We start from the raw sequence: 18,645 nt of genomic DNA, 5'->3' as shown, positions 1-18,645 counted from the left end.
GGATAAGACCTAGGCAGTTTTTAGTCCTCAACAGCCAATGATTCTGTTTGATCTGAGAATTTAGAGCGGCTTTTGAGTGAGGAGACAGTGGTCAGACTTAATCCCCAAAATTTGTTATAAAGAGAAGTAACGTTAGATACTGAACTAAAGCTGGCTGTTGGCGACAGCCAGTGACATGGATAGCCATGAGAACACAAGGATGCAGACGTGGAAGAGAAACCTGAGACAGAAATTGAGTGTGTCCGTTTCTGTTCCTGCATCTCTGCCACTGGACCTTTGAGTCCTGTGTTCATCACAAAAGCCCAAGGCTCCAGGAGTCCCTAGCATCCCTGCAGAGTCCACAGACGTCCCTCTGTCCAGCTGCTAGACTGCTAACTGCCTGAGTTGTGTATACTGCCACTAAAACTGTATACTTAGAGAAGTTCAGACCAGGCTTTGAGGAGCCAGCCACACCCATGCAGCATGTCACGAGGAGACTCAAAAGGACACTCTTAGAAATACCATTTTGCTAGAAAACAAATCCCTATCATTCATAAAAAAACCGCACATGCTATTTATATTAGCATGGAAGGGACTTGCTATCATTTTATGTAAATTAATGTGTATTTATATCTTCTTGATTTTCAGGAAAATTATTAAATATTTTAAAAGCTTTAGCAGCTTCAATTTATAATATAGGAAAGAATAAACTCCTAGAAATCCTGAAGTCTTCTTCCCTGGCCACAGATATCCTGCACAGTCTTCAGGGCTTCCTTCATTCAGACAGAGCTGTGGCCAGTTTATGAGTCAGTTCATCTTTGGTTCCAAGGGTGAGATTGACAGGGTGAGGCTATTCTGGTGATGAGGTGAGCCTTTAAAGAGGCCACATGGCTCCTGTCTTCTGAGAGATGGAAACCATTAAGCTTGAGAGGGTGAAGGACACATGTTAGAAACTGAAAGTGGATCCCATTACCTGAGACACGGCCATAATCACAAGGACGTTTATTTTGCCAGTGAGTGTGAACAGACAGCTGGGTTTGACCAGGCAGCTACAGGTACAGACAGGACTCCAGCAGCACCATAATGGTAGCTCTGGGAGGTACCAGGCAGAGGAAAGACACAGACCCTATGGCTCCATCTAATGTTACGTGCTAAACCTGTGAGCCCATCCCATGTTGGTTGCATACAGAACCTGTGGGCCCATTCAATGTCAAATAGAGACACTATGGACCAATCCAATGGCATATAAAGAACTTGTGGGCTCATCTATATTAGATGTAGAACCCATGGGTTCATCCAATGTCATTCTGAGACCCTCTTGGCCCATTCAATGTCATGCAGAATCTGTGATCCCATTCCATGTCAGGTACATACAAAATCTGTGGGCCCATCCAATATCAGACAAAGAACTCATCTGTGTCATATGGACCTACTGCATTGGGGATAACTGCTCAGCAACAGGTAGAACCAGCTGCACTGTGACCCTGACGACAGCTTTCACACAGGGCCTGTGGGAAGACACTGGAGGATATTCTGAATTCCTGGGCTCTGGTGTCATTTTCAAAGGATTAGCAACAGCAAACAAGGTCTAGAATGCTAGATGATACCATAACCTGTCACAACAAGCTACAGGTGTCTGCTCTGATCCATCTATGTTTCCAAAAAGAAGGCATTTCCAAAAATTTGCAAGCTCTTTTGCAAATGCAAAAATGAAATTCCAAAATGGATAAATACAGGGAAATTTGATAATAACAGTAGTACTTTTAATGAGATGGGCCTCCACAGGCTCATATACTTGAATACTTGGTCCCCAGTTGGTGAAACTGTTTAGGAAGGTTTGGAAGGTGTGGTCTGGTTGGAAGAGGTATGCCACTAGCAGAAGCGCATGCTCTTCCCAGTTAGCTCTCTGCCTCCAACTTGACAGTCATGATGTGAGCTCTAGCTGCTGAACCAGCACCATGCTTTTGCTCCACAGTCACAGACAGGAACACGCCAAAACCATAAACCTGATTAAGGTTCTTTTATAAGTTGCCTTGATCACAGTAATTTGTTGGTGCAGGACAATTCTGTATTCTGTCAACTATTTTAAATAAATGCTGATTGGCCAGTAGCCAGGCAGGAAGTATAGGCAGGACAACCAGACAGGAAATAGAGGTGGGGAAATGAGAACAGGAGAATTCTGGGAAGCAGGAAGCTCCTTCCGTAGTCCTGTTCAGACACTGAAGAAGCAGGACGTGATCTGCCTTGGTGAAAAAGGTACTGAGCCATGTGGCTAACATACACTAGAATAATGGGCTAATATAAGTTATAAGAGCTAATATGAAGCCTGAGCTAATGGGCCAATCAGTTTATCATCATTATAGACCTCTGTGTAATTTCTTTGGGGGCTTACCGGATGTGGGAACTGGGCAGGACAGAAACCTCAACAAGCAGGCGTGCATATTACAATTTGTCACATCAATAGAAAAGTCACTAAGATACTAACAATGTCTACCTTTTTAGGTGAGTGAAAAACATTTAGCTGGGTTACTAGGGGAACCTGGAAGCTCTCCCTTCCTGAATGATGCTTTGTCTTCTTCCCACACAGATTCCAAAGCATGCCCCCAGGGCACTCTGGATCCCTGAAAGACATCTGGGTAAACACTCTGTCTTTAGAAGACAGTAAGGGTTTCAGAGATGTGCAAGAGATAATATGGAGACACTGCCAATGGGCTGTCCTGGCTAAGACGATGGCGCCAATTTGAAATTCAGTCATGAATAGAGAAAACCAAAGCAAACCAAGGTTTCAGGTGGATTCTCCTGATTCTAGAAAATGCTGCACATCTACAGTAGTATGCAAAGGAGACACATTGCGACACAGGGCTCATGCCCAGTCACAGGGGGCAGCAAGTTGTCACCAGTGTGCACAATGTGTTTGTGTCTGGTGGGAAATATGACAGTGGATGTGTGGCTCCCAGCAGGGGTCAGGTGGGGTTGAACAGCAAGGGTACTGTGTGCATCAGGACAGCTAATTTCCAGAACTTCAGGGTAAAACCAGAAGCACAGTGCCAGGGCATCAGGACTTGCATCAGCACGTTGCTGCTTCTAGGTGTGTGGTTCAAGCCTCAAGGGAGCTCCGAGTTTGTCAAGATTTACTCGTAGGAGTAAAGTATTCTAGAAAGGCAGTTTCAGGCAGTGGCATCAAGTTGACCCTCTCTATCGAGATCCTGTCACAGGCGGACAGAGACACAGCCAACATCCTTAGCTGGAATCAGGTGCATGAGAGTGGATGTGGGGCCTGCTGCACCTACAGGAACCTTCTGTGCGCCTCAAGAGGCTAAAACGTTAGGGTCTCCATGCTATTCTCCTCCCCTCCTGACAGCCCCAATTCTGCTCCCCCAAATCACAAAATGGCTCTAAGGGGCTCGGGGATGTGGGTGAGTGGTATGGGTGTGGGGAGAATGTGGAAGGATTATGGGAGGGGAAATTAACTGTGGGCTCCTGGCCAGGCATTGGTCACCTAAATGAAGAAGCCATCAGAACCACCAGGAGCTATCAAAGTTGAACTGTGACGGTACTTTGGGAAAGGTGTCTTAGGGAAGCAGGGCATTTAGGACTTGAATGTCCTGGGCCACTGTTCTTCCTTACTTATCTCTGGGTTCCTGGGAGGAACTTGTATTACATGAGGCATTAGCATCTGTTGTATTAAAAGTTTAATTAAAGTTATTATGTAAAGCAGCTAACTACACACATTCTTTTGTTTTTCTCCATTTTAGTCCACTGCCTTTCATCCTAAGTTGTGTATTGCATAGATCTCACACAGGCCAACTGCTTGTTTCCAAGTCTGACAATTTCCTGTGTATAATTAGTACAGATTGGCTATCAGAGATGTGCAAATCAGACAGCGCTCTGAACAATGTCAGCTCTGTCTTATTTTCCTATTTATTCATAGTTTACTGTTCATCATATACCTGAGAGTATAATAATCTCCCCTTTCAAGACAATTGAGGAGGACAGATATCTTCAGCATAAAAAACTATTTCCCAAGATCCTAATGAGAAGTTCATCATAGCACTCACACAGAAGAATAGTTAGCTCTTTAAACACGGGCTTTTCTTTGTCTTCAAGCGCAAATGTGAAATAGGTGATGATTTTAATATTCTGAAGTTTATAAAATACTGTCATTAATAAAAGAACACAGTATTGGTTATTTGATCCTGTGGCACCTGTCTGAGCATGTCATGCAAACACACAGGCTCTACTTTAGTCAGCAGGACTATAATGGCGTCCTCACAGGTGAAGCCATTGATGCTGTGACCTGGAGTTCTGTACCTCTGTTTGTGGCAGGGTTTGCCATCACTCACCTTTGCATCTGGGTCTGTCTTCCTCTGTGTTCCAGGTCCCATTGGCTTGGCACTGCAAGAGCCTCTGACCCTGCAAGAAGTAGCCAGGGCTGCAGCTGAGGAGAACTTGAGCTCCGTATTCATTCAGTGACCCCGACACCAGCCTCCAGAGCACATGTTCTGACAGCTGGCCTTCGATGCTGGGGCAGGGCACCGCTGTGAGAGAAACACCCGAGCATCAGTACGGCCTCCTGGCAGACAGCCCTTGCCATAACTGCTTCTAGAAGGCAGGGCCTGCAGGTCTATGGAACTCACTGTGGTGTGGAACCTGGATGCCCTCAACCCTTGTTTCAGGACTTCTCTGTTTTTCACATAGTCACATGGGAGGTAGCCCAATCCTAGCCTGTGTGTTACTGTCTCATTACAGATGTGAAGGGGATCTTACTGTTGGACTATATTACAACAGCAGGAAATCCATTCCTTTTCTGTGCAACACATACATCCACACACATGCCCTTATCACACATGGGTACATGAGAACACACCTGCCTTCACACATGTATACTATACATACATGCACACACATGTGCAGAACCACTTGCATATTCAAATGTAGGTACATGTCAGTATACATGCACAAATATATGCACACACTATAGCTGCTTTTACTAGGTTTACAAGCACACAAATATAGGCACACTGCATTATCATTGTAGAAAAATTACCCAGTATCACAATTTAAGGGAAAGATTTCCCATGATGCAAGGCCAAGAAGACAGAAGAAGCTCCTGAGTGCAGAGCTATGGAAATATTTAAAGGATTTTAAATAAACTTCACAAGTTAAAAGCAAGAACCAGACAGGTGTGGTAACCCATTCCTTTAATCCCAGCACTGTGGAGGCAGAGACAATTCTGCGGAGGCAGAAACAGTTCTGTGGAGGCAGAACTCTGTGAGTTCGAGGACGACTTAGTCTACAAAGAAAGTTCCAGGACAGCCAGGCCTGTTGACTGAAACCCTGTCTTGGAAAACCATAGCATTAATCGCAAAGGTTCCTTTGTTGACATCTGTCACTAGCAGCTGGTTCCCAGCACAACTTATGGGGCCATATTGGTCAGCCTTGAGTCCAAAAACAATAGCTGATGTTTTTCTAGAGTAACAATAATAAATGCATTTTGCTTTTAAGTTTTGTTCACATTCATTAAAATTGAATCTGCTGTGTGAGATGCTACACAGTCTCTTCTTCCTACGGCAACTTCTAGTTCTGTATTCAAATAAACTACAAAGCATAGGTGCTTAATGTAAGAGTAAAAGCAATGAAGTTAAAAAATATGAAGGAATATTTGGTAATTTAAAAGCTATTCTTAAGCTTTATGTCTCTATATTTTTGGATGTGTCAACTATTCTGCATGAACATGGATGTATAAGTGGTTTGCTTAGCAATAGAAATTAGGTCTTTCTGCAGGTAGGATATGTTTAGCTTTTTAGACAAGACAACCATCTCCATAAAGCCTTTGGCCATATGAACCTTGAACTCAGCTGGAATGTGACAAAAGGCTTTTCCTTTTGCCAGTGTGTGCTTCTGGAACTAACTTGTACATTCTAAACACCTGCTCTATCGTAAGCTCTACTTCTGCCCAGGGTGGAACGGGAGTTTTCATCTGGCTAATTCCATCCTTACTAGCAATCCGACAGTCCACAGCTTCCTTGCTTCTTCATGGAAACAGTATTTGGCTTGCTTTTTTTTAAGGTCAGTGGGGCCCTGGTGAGGAGGGGTGAAGAGTAGAGAGTCTGGAGAGCTGATTTTTAATTGTCTTCTAGCTTGTTTGTGTCTCTTGCTCACTCTCTACTTGGCAACAAGCTTTTTTTTTTTAAATCACTATATCTTTTCATAGTTTTCCAGCTAAGTCAAGTATAGGTTACACTTAGCTACAGTTGTCTGAGTGTGCATGCGTGCATGTGCACAGTCTGCAAAGAAACTTGCCACGAAAACAGAATATCAAAGACATCTACTGAGCCACACCTGTGAAAACCGAAGATATGCTTCTCCTTTCTCAGAGGCAATTCCCACTGAGACCACACACAGCCGTGCATAATATCCTATGTATATGATAGCCAAATGCAATCTATAAACACTGCATGGAAGCCATCAATAATGATTCTCTCTTATAAATGCATAAAACAATTAAACAACATATTGTGGGGAGTCAACAGACCGGCCTCTGTAGAGCAGAGTCACCACAAATGCTAACACTCTGGGGCTGAAATGGACCATGATCCTGATACCACAGAGCGTCCCAGATGAGTGGCAAGGGTCTTCTAGGAGGAAAACTGAAGTCTGGGGTGGGCATTAACTGCAAAGTCCATCCTGTCTTTTCATTGCTGAAGAAAGAACATATTTTTTCAGAAACAGGTTCTTACCAGTTTTTTGTTTTTTTGTTTTTTTATGTTTTTACTGTGGGTTTTATGTTTTCGAGGTTGATCTGTGGGAAAGACTGTGCAGAGCAAAAATAACTCACAGTTATAGCTGAGTGACAGCATGCTTGGGTGGTGAACCCCAAGTGGCACAACCTGGGCGGTGGGAAGAAGAGTCCCTGTGTGTGATGGTGACGGAGGTAGCCTCTGTGAATTTGCCTACATCTATCTACACCTGCATTCCTGCAAGAAGGAGCTGTTATCACACATGTGGGTTGCTATGTGAGGTGACAGGAGCAACTATTCCATGGGGACCCCAAATGCCATGACTATCTATGAATATGCATGAGTATGTAAAATAAAAATAATTTAAGCCAAGAATTGGAAATCAATCCCCCGAAGACATCCTTGCTCATAAACACAACACTCAATGAGGTACATCTTAAGGGCCACACTTTGTGGTTCTGAGTAAGTGCTCATAAAGCATCATGAGATGATAAAGGAGAGAAACCATCATTATCAACACCATGAACACCAAGCTGTCATCATCACAGTCATCATTACCACCACCATCATCACCATCATCACCACCATCATCATCACCATCACCATCACTACCACCACCATCATCACCACCATCACCATCACTACCACCACCATCATCACCACCATCACCATCACTACCACCACCATCATCACCACCATCACTACCACCACCATCACCACCACCATCACCACCATCACCATCACTACCACCACCATCACTACCACCACCATCACCATCACTACCACCACCATCATCACCACCATCACTACCACCACCATCACCACCACCATCACCACCATCACCATCACTACCACCACCATCATCACCACCATCACCATCACTACCACCACCATCATCACCACCATCACTACCACCACCATCACCACCATCACCTCCACCATCACCATCACTACCACCACCATCACCACCACCATCATCACCATCATCATCACCATCATCACCACCATCACCATCACTACCACCACCATCACCACCACCATCATCACCATCATCACCACCACCATCATCACCATCACCATCACCACCACCACCATAACTATAGTATCTACATTTCACAGGCAAACAAGGAAGCCCATGTCAGCCAATCCAGGGAAGAATTCCCTCCTGCATAGCCCCTCCCTGATTTGTACTTTCCCTGGCAACACAAAAAGCAAAATTCATTCCACTAATTACTAAAAATAGGCAGACAGTAGGCAACACCTTCAAAAGTTCATCATGGAGGATACAAATACCACAACAAGCAAATATCAAATAAATAGCAAGGTCTCTGAAGGAAGATGAAATGTTCTTATATCTGAATTTAATCAGTCCCTATATTTGACAATTATGAGAGAATTTTCATGTTGAGTCCATGATAACTATGATCCAACTTGGAAGAATATGCTGGTTTCCCCACAAACTTAACATTCCTTCTAATTGCTCTTTTGCAGACAGATAGGCTCCAACCACCATTGGGTCATTTTTCCTCTTTCAACTAAGGGAGCATCTGCAGTGGTTCACCCATCCCAAGGGGCTCGACATGGTGAATCCCAAGCACTGTGGTCATGGTTGGCACCATTTCTGGCACCGGAACCTAACTCTCCCTCTGAAATCGAGTGGAAATCACAAATGATGACGAGTTTCCACACAACAGACACATCTTCCCAACTGCTGGATGTCATGGAGATGGAGAAGACACATGTATCTGACTGGGGAAATCTTGGCTTTCATTAAAAAAAAGGTTTTATTTACTTGCTTATGTGTGTGTGTGTGTGTGTGTGTGTGTGTGTGTGTGTGTGTGTGTGAAGCTGGAGTTATAGGTGCTGAGAACTGAATTATTTGGGTCTTCTGAAAGAGCAGCATGTGTTCTTAACTTCTGAATATTTCTCCAGTCCTTGGCTGTCAACTTTATGGAGAGAGATTCTGGTTTCTTGAGCCAGGGAAAAGCAGCAAGGCAAGCTGTTCCTTCCTGGGGCACTCATGCTATAGCCAGTCTGCCACCAGGAATGTAAAGCATTCGCCCTGGTAGTTACAGGCCCTTCTCATGAATCTTCCCTGTTTGTCTAATCAGCCCCGAAATGTGGAATATAATTGTCTGTTTATTTTCTTTTAACAGAGTCTCCCCGCCTCATACTCGTGTGGGTAAGTACTTCTTATTACCACGTTTAGTTGGAGCACATTTAATTAGATTTGTAAAATTATGATTAGATACCTTCGGAGTGAAATAATTTAATCATCCCCGTCTTCACACTCACAGCTAAAGTGTCGTCTTTGCAGACCGCCAGCAGCCTCAGCTAATGGGAGTGAGGGAAGTGGGCTGAACCGTGGAACTTCAGAAGCCTAGTCATAGACAGCAAGACCATCAGCTCAGCAAATAATGAACTGATGGATGTTATGATGTCCTTTTAAGTTCTGTGTCTTGTGGTTCATTTGCGTAATTTTCAGTGAGAACATTTCTACAGGACTGGTGGCTGTGGATTTAGAGGGGAGGTACCTTCTCTGGGTCTTTTGTAGATTTTGTATTTTATGATGAGACCTTGTCATGTGGACTTTCTTCACTGGTTGTGTGTCTGATATGTAATTTCAGGCTGCCCCTGTTGAGCCCAGGCTCGGCTTTGCTGTGTCCCAAGCTTGGACGCTTTCAGATGGAATGTGACAAGTTTGTAGGTCGCTCCTTTGGGTGTTCAGTGTCAATTTTGGGGTGGGGATTGCAGTGGGTGGCAAGCAAGATGCTGAACTTCGTGGAAGAGAACATAGGCATCTTTGCAGTGGTGCTTTAATTTTTGCTCACTGTCGGTCTAGTTTATAACGATTCAGGTTTAAATGTCCTGGATGTAGTTCCTGAGATTAGCTCCTCAGACAGATGTTAAATAAATGCGCTTTTAAAACATTACTTTTGCTCCTATTAAACAATGTCAGCCCAGGGAAAACACCAATAACTGAGTCTAAAATAGCCTGCAGTCTGTTTGGGTTATGATGACAGAGCCACCCTGGGTTTCAGTTCCCAGGTACACATGCTACAGGTGTCACAGTACATACTCTGGAAAGCCCCTCAGGAGGGTTGTGTCCCCAGAGGAGCCCCAAGGCCCTAGAGGCCTAGGTTTCCCTTTTCCTTCTCCTAGCACAGTGCTAGACAGTTGCTGAATAGAATTAATTGGGAGCGGGGATGGAGTGGGGTGTTCTCATGTTCTATATGGTTGCTGTCAGAATTTGACTGTCTTAGGAGGCATTCTGCCTCTCCGTCTACTGCTTCAAAGTGATAGGCAAGACAGTGACCACTGGGACAGCTGTTGCCTGATGCCCAGAAGTCTTCCCCTAGTCTCGTCTCCTGGTACCTTCTTGTCTCCTGCCCAATGACTTCCCACAGCGTGAAGGCAGCCAAGTTCTTTGTCAAAGTGTAATTGGACGTATTCAGTGTGTCTAGGACTGTTGCTGCTTTTTATAGGATTTCGACTATTTATAGGAAAAGGAACGGTAAGGTGATAAGCAGTCCAGTGGGCACACATTTTTGATACAAAGCTTTTTGAAAAAGACTGATTCATTATTTTAAAAGTATTTTCTGTGTGCCCAAATATATGTATGTATACTGTGTGTGTGTGTGTGTGTAGGAGTCATTAGAAGCCAGAAGAGGGTGTCAGATCCGCTGTGAGCCTCTGGATATGGCTTCACCTTACTTTCCTGTCCTAATGAAAGATTTGCATCTGATTTAAACGTGAAACATTCTGATGCTTTGCTGGGTGTGGTGGTGTCCACTTTTCATCCCAACATTTAGAAGAAGCAGATGTATCTTTACGAGTTTAACTCTAGCTTGGTCTACATAATGAGTGCCCGGTTAGCTGGGGCTTCAAAAGTGATAACCTAGCTCAGAAAAAAAGGGGGGGTATGGTGCTTTGCACATAGTAGGTCTTCATAAATGATTAATAATTAATGTGATTCATGAACAGCATCAACTGTGAAAATGCCCACACACTGGCGCTGCAGATTAGACAAGTGTTTGGGGAGATGGTTGGCTCAATGCCCTCGCTTCCTTCCCAACACACGGTGCACAGTGCAAATCCATCCATCATTTTGCCCAACTATCAAGCCCTGCACATGAATGTCGCTGGCCCTGACTGGGTATATTGTAACACCAGCATGAATCTTATCTTCAAACAGCCAGATCCAGTCTCAGTAAAGAATTAAAATGGAAAAATGAGATTTGGAATGTGCCTAGGAGATCTGCACAGTTACAGGAGATACGGATAGAAACTGCTGTTTATTCCAGGCTTTAACAAAGCCAGCCTCGAGGTGGAACATAGTGAAGGTGTTTACCATTCATCTCTAGTGACAATCGGATCTGAAGCCTTTCTCTTCTATTTACTTTACTTATTTTATTTTTTGAAGATTTATATATTTATGTTTTATTTGTGTGAGTGTTTTGCCTACACATGCTGGTACTACATATATTCAGTCCTTGAAGAGGTCAGAAGAAGGCCTTGGATCCCTGGAACTGGAGTTACAGATGACTTTGAGCTTCCATGCGGGTGCTGGGATTCGAATCCAATCCCCTGGAAGAGCAACCAGTGCTCTTAACCTCCGTGCTATTTCTCTGATCCCTGTTTATTTATTTTTGAGACAGGGTCTGACTGAGCAACCCAGGTTGGCCTTAGTTCACAGAAATCCATATGCCTCTATCACCCAAATACTGGGATGACACGTGTTCTCTACCACATCTAGTAGAGATGCTTATCACCTGGTACTTCACCTGCCAATTCTGCAATTTACTACAATTGTTAAGGAAACTTAAAAACTCCTTCTGTTCCACACAGATATAATGGGATTAGCTTGAAAAATATATAGGACTGTATATATGTGTTAACATATATATGTGTGTATGTGGATATACATAGATACACAATTGTTACCAAAATTTAGTACTTATCACATTTTCTGACTAAGGATAAAGTTTTGTGTTTAGCATGCCTGATTTCTTCAATTGTAATTAAGTGTAGGAAACCCCCTTCCCCAACAAAAGTTAAAATGGCTTTTCTTCACACTCAGCTCTGTTTACCATGACATCATTTAATATTGACTAACTCTGTCACCTGCTAGTGAAAGGGACACTTTAATCTGCACTTCAGCACTGAGCAGTGTGTCCTACATAGATCCCGGAAGCCCCACTGGGACAGCACCTTCATTACCCACAGATTTAAGCAATTGGGATATAAAATGATGTCATATTTAACAGAAAATAACCAAGAAAAATCAGTAGTTTACAATATCACCAACTAACTTAGAAAATGGACCTAAAAACGCAAATGAAAGCAAGGAAAATAAAAGCCGTGGTGAGCTATTAGTTACTTTCCATAAACTTTGCAAAGAGCTTAAAATTTTAACATGACCAACATATACAAAAAAGAAGAAAGAAAACTCATTGTATAATCAAAGGTCAAGGAAACGTTTGTTATTGAAATATTATCAAAGCAAAACTAACATTTGTATTTCTAATTTTTGAAACACAGAAAGGGCATATTAACCTTGAGTCAAGATTTTTAATATACCTGTGACAAAATTCTCATTGTATAAATTATGTTTGCATGTACATTGCATGCGTATACATACGTGTGTTTGTTCATGTGTATACATATGTGTGCACATGTGTGTGATCATGTGCTTGTAACTTTTTCTAAGGTTGGCCTCTCAGCATGACTTGTGTGCGTCTTAAGACTGTTTTAAATCAGATTTAAACTTTTCATGTTTGAATCTTTTTCCTTTTCAAAATATTATTTTAAAATGAAATAGAATCGCACCATTCCCTCTCCCCTTTGTTCTCTCATGTTTGACTCTTGTAAGAACATTACTGTGCACTGAAAACGGCTTTCTAGAAGTCTTACTGCACTTTACAGATGAATTTGGTGCTTTCCCTGGAAGCTGGTGATGTGTATGAGGAGTTCGTGGCATAGACACGAATCAAGCATCAACTCTAACTTTGAAAAACTCAAGCATCACATGAGAAATGGAGAGAACTCACACTGCTTTATGTTACACACTTCATGCTGAGTGTTGTGCTCACATTCATTAGCTTCTACTCACTCTGAAAATGGTGCCAGCATGAGGCTTGGTGGGGGTAAGTCTTGGGTTATAGATTGTCATGGAATTTCCTGGACACACAGTCCATTTTAAGTAACTGGAGTGGTCTCTACGGAAGTTGCTTGTGTTGTGAAGATAAAAGGGACCAGGTCCTCACAATACTGGGAAGTGTCTCCCTGCATTCTGTAAATTAAGTTCACCCTGCTCCCAGTGAACACAGGTCCCTGTGAAATCGCCAAAGACGTGCAAGTGGACAGGAACACTCACGTCTGCACGTGGGTGGCTTCCCTCTGTTGCTCCACAGGCCATCCTCCTGACACACAGCAGTGGCTTGCTGACTGGCATCCAGCTTGAAGCCTTCGTTACATTCGTAAGTCACTTTACTGTCCAAAGTGAACTCATTTCCGGTGAATGAGCCATTTCCTGGAGCCTCTGGAATTCCACAGGACACAGCTGAATAGGGAAGAAAACCATGCTTATTGTTAAAGAACTTCATTAAATTACATCTTGATTTTTTTTATCTCAGAGACAAATTTATTAATTATGTTCTTCAGTTTTGTCAAAAGTACACACATTTTCAGAATTTTAAGGATGCAAAGTGTTCAAGAGAAACACTGGAGAGCTTATCAAAATGGAGAAAAGTGGTTCCATGTAAAACACTGCACCAAAGGGATACTAGAGATACCGGGTGATAACTCAGGTTAGTAACAGCGTGATTGTTTTATTGTGTGTTCAAGTAGCAATCACACATGCCACCTTGGGTGACTCTGGGAAGGAGGATGAAGGATTGGCTACTTTCTTATCATCAGAACAATGACTTTGGATATCAAGACCCACAAGCATTGGTCACGAGTGCACAGTATCCACCCCCCTTTTCTCTCCACCTTTCCCTACTCATTTCCTTCAACTCACTGGCAGTTCTTTTTAAAGGATGCTGTGCTTTGCCTGACATGCCCTTCACCTAATTCTGTGTTGGGAAATGTGGTTTCAATTATGTAAACAAAGTGTGCAATCTTTAAGAGGTAAGGGCCTCTGGAGGTTCTCATTCTGAAAGCAATTGCATTCTCCTGAGACCCAGGATAGTTCTCAAGAGCTAACAAAACTGTTGAAAGAGCAAGTCAGAGCTGAGTATGGAGGCACATGCCTCTAATTCTAGCACTGGGGAGGCAGAGGCAGGTGGGTCTCTGAGTTCAAGGCTAGCCTGGTCTACAGAGTATGTTCCAGAATAGCTAAGGCTACAAAGAAAAACCCTGTCTTGAAAAACTAATAAAAAACAAAGAAAAGAAAAGGAAGAGTCCAAGTTCACTGGTCTCTTGACTCAACATGTGATCATCTTCTTTCAAGCAAGGTCCTACCATGATGCTTCCCGATGTGTAGGATTCCCTCACCACCGATAACACCACACCTCTGGGACATTTAAGAGTCCAGAACTGTGAGCCGGTTGGACCTCTCTTCTCATAAATTTCTCAGCACTGGGAATTTTGTTATATGAATACAAAGGAGGCCGGTATAAAGATAAACAGATTTGCTATGATCACCAAGGCATCTATCAGCATGAGCTAACATCTTCTGAATTATTCAGAAAGATCAAATTGACTGAGCAGACTCTGACCAACACACACACACACACACACACACACACACACATTGCTGAATAGTTATTTTTAGATCTGAAACTTCTAGAAAACACAAGCTCTGAAACTTTTCATGTGTTGGCTTTTGTTTATTTTTGACAGCTTCATACATGTGCACAGTGTGTTATATATCCACCCCATTACACTCTTACCACCCCCTAATCCTACTGAAACTCTTCTTCACAAACAGCCTCACTTTCTTCTCCTTCTCCACGAACACTGATTTTCCCTGGGGTTGGCATACGTGTAGGTGAGGGGATAGTCACTGGCAAGGCAACCTGCCATGGGCTACACCACTGAGTAAAATCCCTCCTTTTGTCCCAGCAGCCTTTAAAAATCAATAATCTTGCAGGAAAGACTGGAGTATCATCAGCTCCTCTCCCATCCATTGTGGAATATACTGAAGGACCCACTCTTGTGTAGGTCTTGTTCTGGAAGCCATAGCTGGTGTATGTTCAAGGGCTTTGCCATCTCTAGAGGATTTCTGCCCCCCCCTCCACCTGTAACTTTTACACTCTCTCTGCCCTCTAGTTCATGATTTCAACCACCCAAAGTATCCGTCTCTTGTGTAATACAATATTAACACGTGGTGGAATATTAAAAACAAATATCATACTTATGTGTAACCATCACTTTGGGAAAGATGTTCAAATAAATTATAATTCAAGTTTTTCCATAGCACTGATCTTTCAAGAGAACCTATCAACAGATAGGTTATCAATTGGAAGACCAAGGGGCCTTTGAAAAATGGCCATCTTTAAGGAATATAGGAAATGTCACTGATTTTGTCCTTTTTAAAATTCTCTTTATATGCTATTATATTGTCATGTCTTTGTCCCCACCATATACCTCTCTGTTTCTCTCAGACAACCATGTATCTACCCTCCGAATCCTAACTTGCCCTCCACTTCACTCCATGCACTATGCCCAGCCTTGGCTTCCCTTACGATTCTTACTTGTGAACAAGCATGGGACAAAATGTCGTCTCCAGCAGTTTAAGTGGGAAAAGAGAACATCCCACAAGCTCATACATAGGAAATGCTTCCCATTAATGGGGTTCTTACCCAGGGGGCCAAGACCAACAGGCTCACAGACAATTCTGTTCAATCTAAAATCTTTTGAATAAAAGTGAACTCTGCTTCGGAGGCCTCTGGAGAATCTGCTCTATGTAGTCTGTACAGTAATGAGCAGTCTGCTCTGAGATTTGAACTACAGTTTCTATCCCTGGGAGAGTGTTCATTAAAGGCACTGGGGTGAGGGGCACTTCTGATGCTCATAGCCTTCAGCGATTTTTAACTCTGTTCAACCCATGGGATTTTATGGCTACGACTCTGGACTTAAGCCTGTATCATTTTCCATATTTAAGCCATGAGTTAAGAATAAACGTTCCTGTTCTGTCGCTCTTTTGAAAATACCTACCATGGATTTAAAAAACCAAGTGCTGTGTTTGAAGAACCTAAATTTATTGAAATGAACATCAGGAAAGACGTGACGGTGGATTTCTCAGAATCCTCCTGTCAGCGTCGACAGAAGTGAGACAGACCTGGTCCCAAAATTCAGAGGTGGGAAGCCTAACCTGGAACATTCCCAGAGCCAGTAATGTCCTTAGTCCTACTGAGTCTCTGAACTTCCACAGATGAGACACTCCAATGGTACAAGGCTCAGAAAGTTGTATGAATGGAGAGGGTTTTAGACGTCACATTATTATATATCAACATCGTTATCTTTACAAATAGTGTATTGGGCATCCCCTGATAAAGACCTTAGGACAGTGGAAATGTATTTCCTATACATTATCTCATTCAACACTTAACACATACTGAGAGTTAGAATCAATCACTACTGTGCATTACTTCTGCGGAGTATTGATGATAGAGATATTGTATCCTTACCCAAATTCTTTTGTCATTGTTAAGATTTCTTTTTTATTTTATGTGCACATATATCTGGGCACCATGTATGTACTTGTTAGTCATGGAGGCAAGGTCTCCTCACATTGGACTTATTGATAGTTGTGAGCTGCCATGTGGGTGAAGAAAACTAAACCTATGTCCTCTGAATGAACAGCTAGCACCTTTAACTGCTGAGCCATCTCTCCAGCCTCCCTTACCTGAATTCTTACCACCCATTCAAAACTGTGACAGTGTTCCGATGATGCTTCTTGGTTTCTGACCCCAGAATACTACCCAGGTTGTTCCAGTTTATTTTCCTGTCTAATATTCAGACAGCAGGAGTTCGTCAATTAATTGACCGACAGGTTAAAAGTAAGTTTTCACAGTGCAATTCTAAAAACAAAGCACAATGGATCATTTGTGCTAATATTCCAGAGGCTCCTTTGTCCATTCTCCTCTCTATCTGAGATTTCTCAAGTCTCCTCCTTGGGTCATTAGTGATGAATCACCCTTGTACTTAAGGCTTAACTGCATCTCAGTGTAATCAACACCAATGGAGCGTGAGGCCACAAAGGAAAACCACAGCAGGTGAAGAGGACATGACAGAGGCCCCCCAGGCTGGTGCTAGCCTAGTGCTGGGCAGTGCTTCTGCTCATTTGCCATGACAGCGTGATGCCAGGAATCTGCAAGGACACAGGCTAGCAACTCTTTGCCAGTCATTGTGTGTGTTGATCTAGCAGTTAGTCTGAAGCACAGAATTAATACCCCTTTCTCTGTGCGCATCTATATATGATTATATGAGTAGTTTTTACATTACCTATTTATATTTCCTTCTGCTGCTGTCTGTTCTTAGGAAACTTTACTAAAGGTTGCTAGCCCATGCTCATCCTTGCTAAAATACAGGCACTGAGTTAATTATCAGGCTTACTCCAGACTATGAGAAACTGCAAAGGATAAACACCTAAAAAAAAAAAAATCTAAGCGACAGTAAGGTTTACTTAGAACTTTGAAAAGCTACAGCAAAAGGTTTGATGGCAATCTCTGCAGTGTTCTTTACCTCTCAGTCTCTCAGCTCTACCTGGAAGAGGAGGAGGTAAAGAGACCGATATTGTGGCTCAGGCAAGCAGACAGCCGGCAAATCCACCACTGGAAAAGTACCCAGAAATAACTGGCTGGCAAGGCCACTCCCAAAAGAGTCCCTCCCGCTGGATATCTCCATGGGATAGCTTTACTAATGAAATCAGACACTAACAGAATCCCTGTCCTTCTGCTTCGAGACTCCTCTTCCCACGTCTGATGTGAAAAATTGCTCAGGACTTCAAAACAGATTCAGAGGGCTGCTAAACAAGACCCACCTGTGTGCCAGCCAAGCCAGATGTGTAACATCATGCCAGAAGGTGCCCAGCTAGCTAACTGCATACGTAAAACGTGCCTGAGAATCCATGGAGAGGAATCATTTCTTTCTCAAAAAGTTCATGTTTTTTTTTTTTTTTTCCTCTAACTCCTGTTATTCTGGAAGTTAGATATTTCCCCCGTGAGGTCAAAAGCTAACAAAGTCTATGACTTTGAGTGGAAGAGTGGGGCCAAGAATCAGGTGTTGGCAGATTTTACATTTTCACATGTGATTTTTTAATATAAGTGTGGGATGTAAGCATTAACACAATCTAAATGTCTCGGGGAGCATGTCTCAGCCGCTCAACTTTATAGCGATTATAAATGAACCTGTGAGATTTTTTTCTGGACAATGCCAGCATTTGGAATTTTTTTTCAAAAGTAAGTTAATTTCTACACATTTCTATTTTTGTTTGTCTTCCATACTGTTTCTGTAAGCTTGCTATTAAAATATATTACACTGTGTAAAATACAAATAAACAGGTGACCTTCATCTATTTATCTTGCTAAGGTTCCAGACCACATATCTTCTTTTGAGGAAGCATAGTTGGATGAAGAATGCCACATGTCACTTACAGCCCTTCAGGGGTCCCGGCATCCCGTGGGCTCCGAGGATAGGCATACCTGAACTCTGTAGTGATTATATGGGGAAAACATCACCATGGCTTAGTTTCAGGCTGATTCTGCCCAAAAGCACCATATATGTTAGAAACCACATGGAAAACAGCCATTGTTGGCATCAAGAACCATATCCATTTACTCAGAAACTGAGGTAATTACTGGGGTCCAAGCATTGTGCTACCGCTGTGGTATCAACAGTAAGACAGAAGTTCTGCCATTGAAAAGCAGGAAGTCTCCCCAAGGGGTTAACACAAGTCTTCTATACCAACTCCATCCTG

General features: G+C 42.8%; 1 protein-coding gene across 1 annotated transcript in view; it reads right to left on the bottom strand.

Moving 5' to 3' along the window:
* Positions 1 to 18,645, bottom strand: part of Csmd1 (CUB and Sushi multiple domains 1) — a 1,175,551-nt gene that overhangs the window by 50,236 nt on the left and 1,106,670 nt on the right. The window contains exons 50-51 of the mRNA XM_042054928.1: positions 13,096 to 13,281; positions 4,323 to 4,517 (exon numbers count right to left, since the gene is read on the bottom strand). Of these exons, the coding sequence (XP_041910862.1) occupies positions 4,323 to 4,517; positions 13,096 to 13,281 (381 nt within the window). The remainder of the gene's footprint in view (positions 1 to 4,322; positions 4,518 to 13,095; positions 13,282 to 18,645) is intronic.

Source organism: Arvicola amphibius, chromosome 4 (genome assembly GCF_903992535.2).
Source record: "Arvicola amphibius chromosome 4, mArvAmp1.2, whole genome shotgun sequence".
NCBI classification, from domain to species: Eukaryota; Metazoa; Chordata; class Mammalia; order Rodentia; family Cricetidae; genus Arvicola; species Arvicola amphibius.
This window is presented reverse-complemented; position numbering and strand designations above follow the sequence as displayed.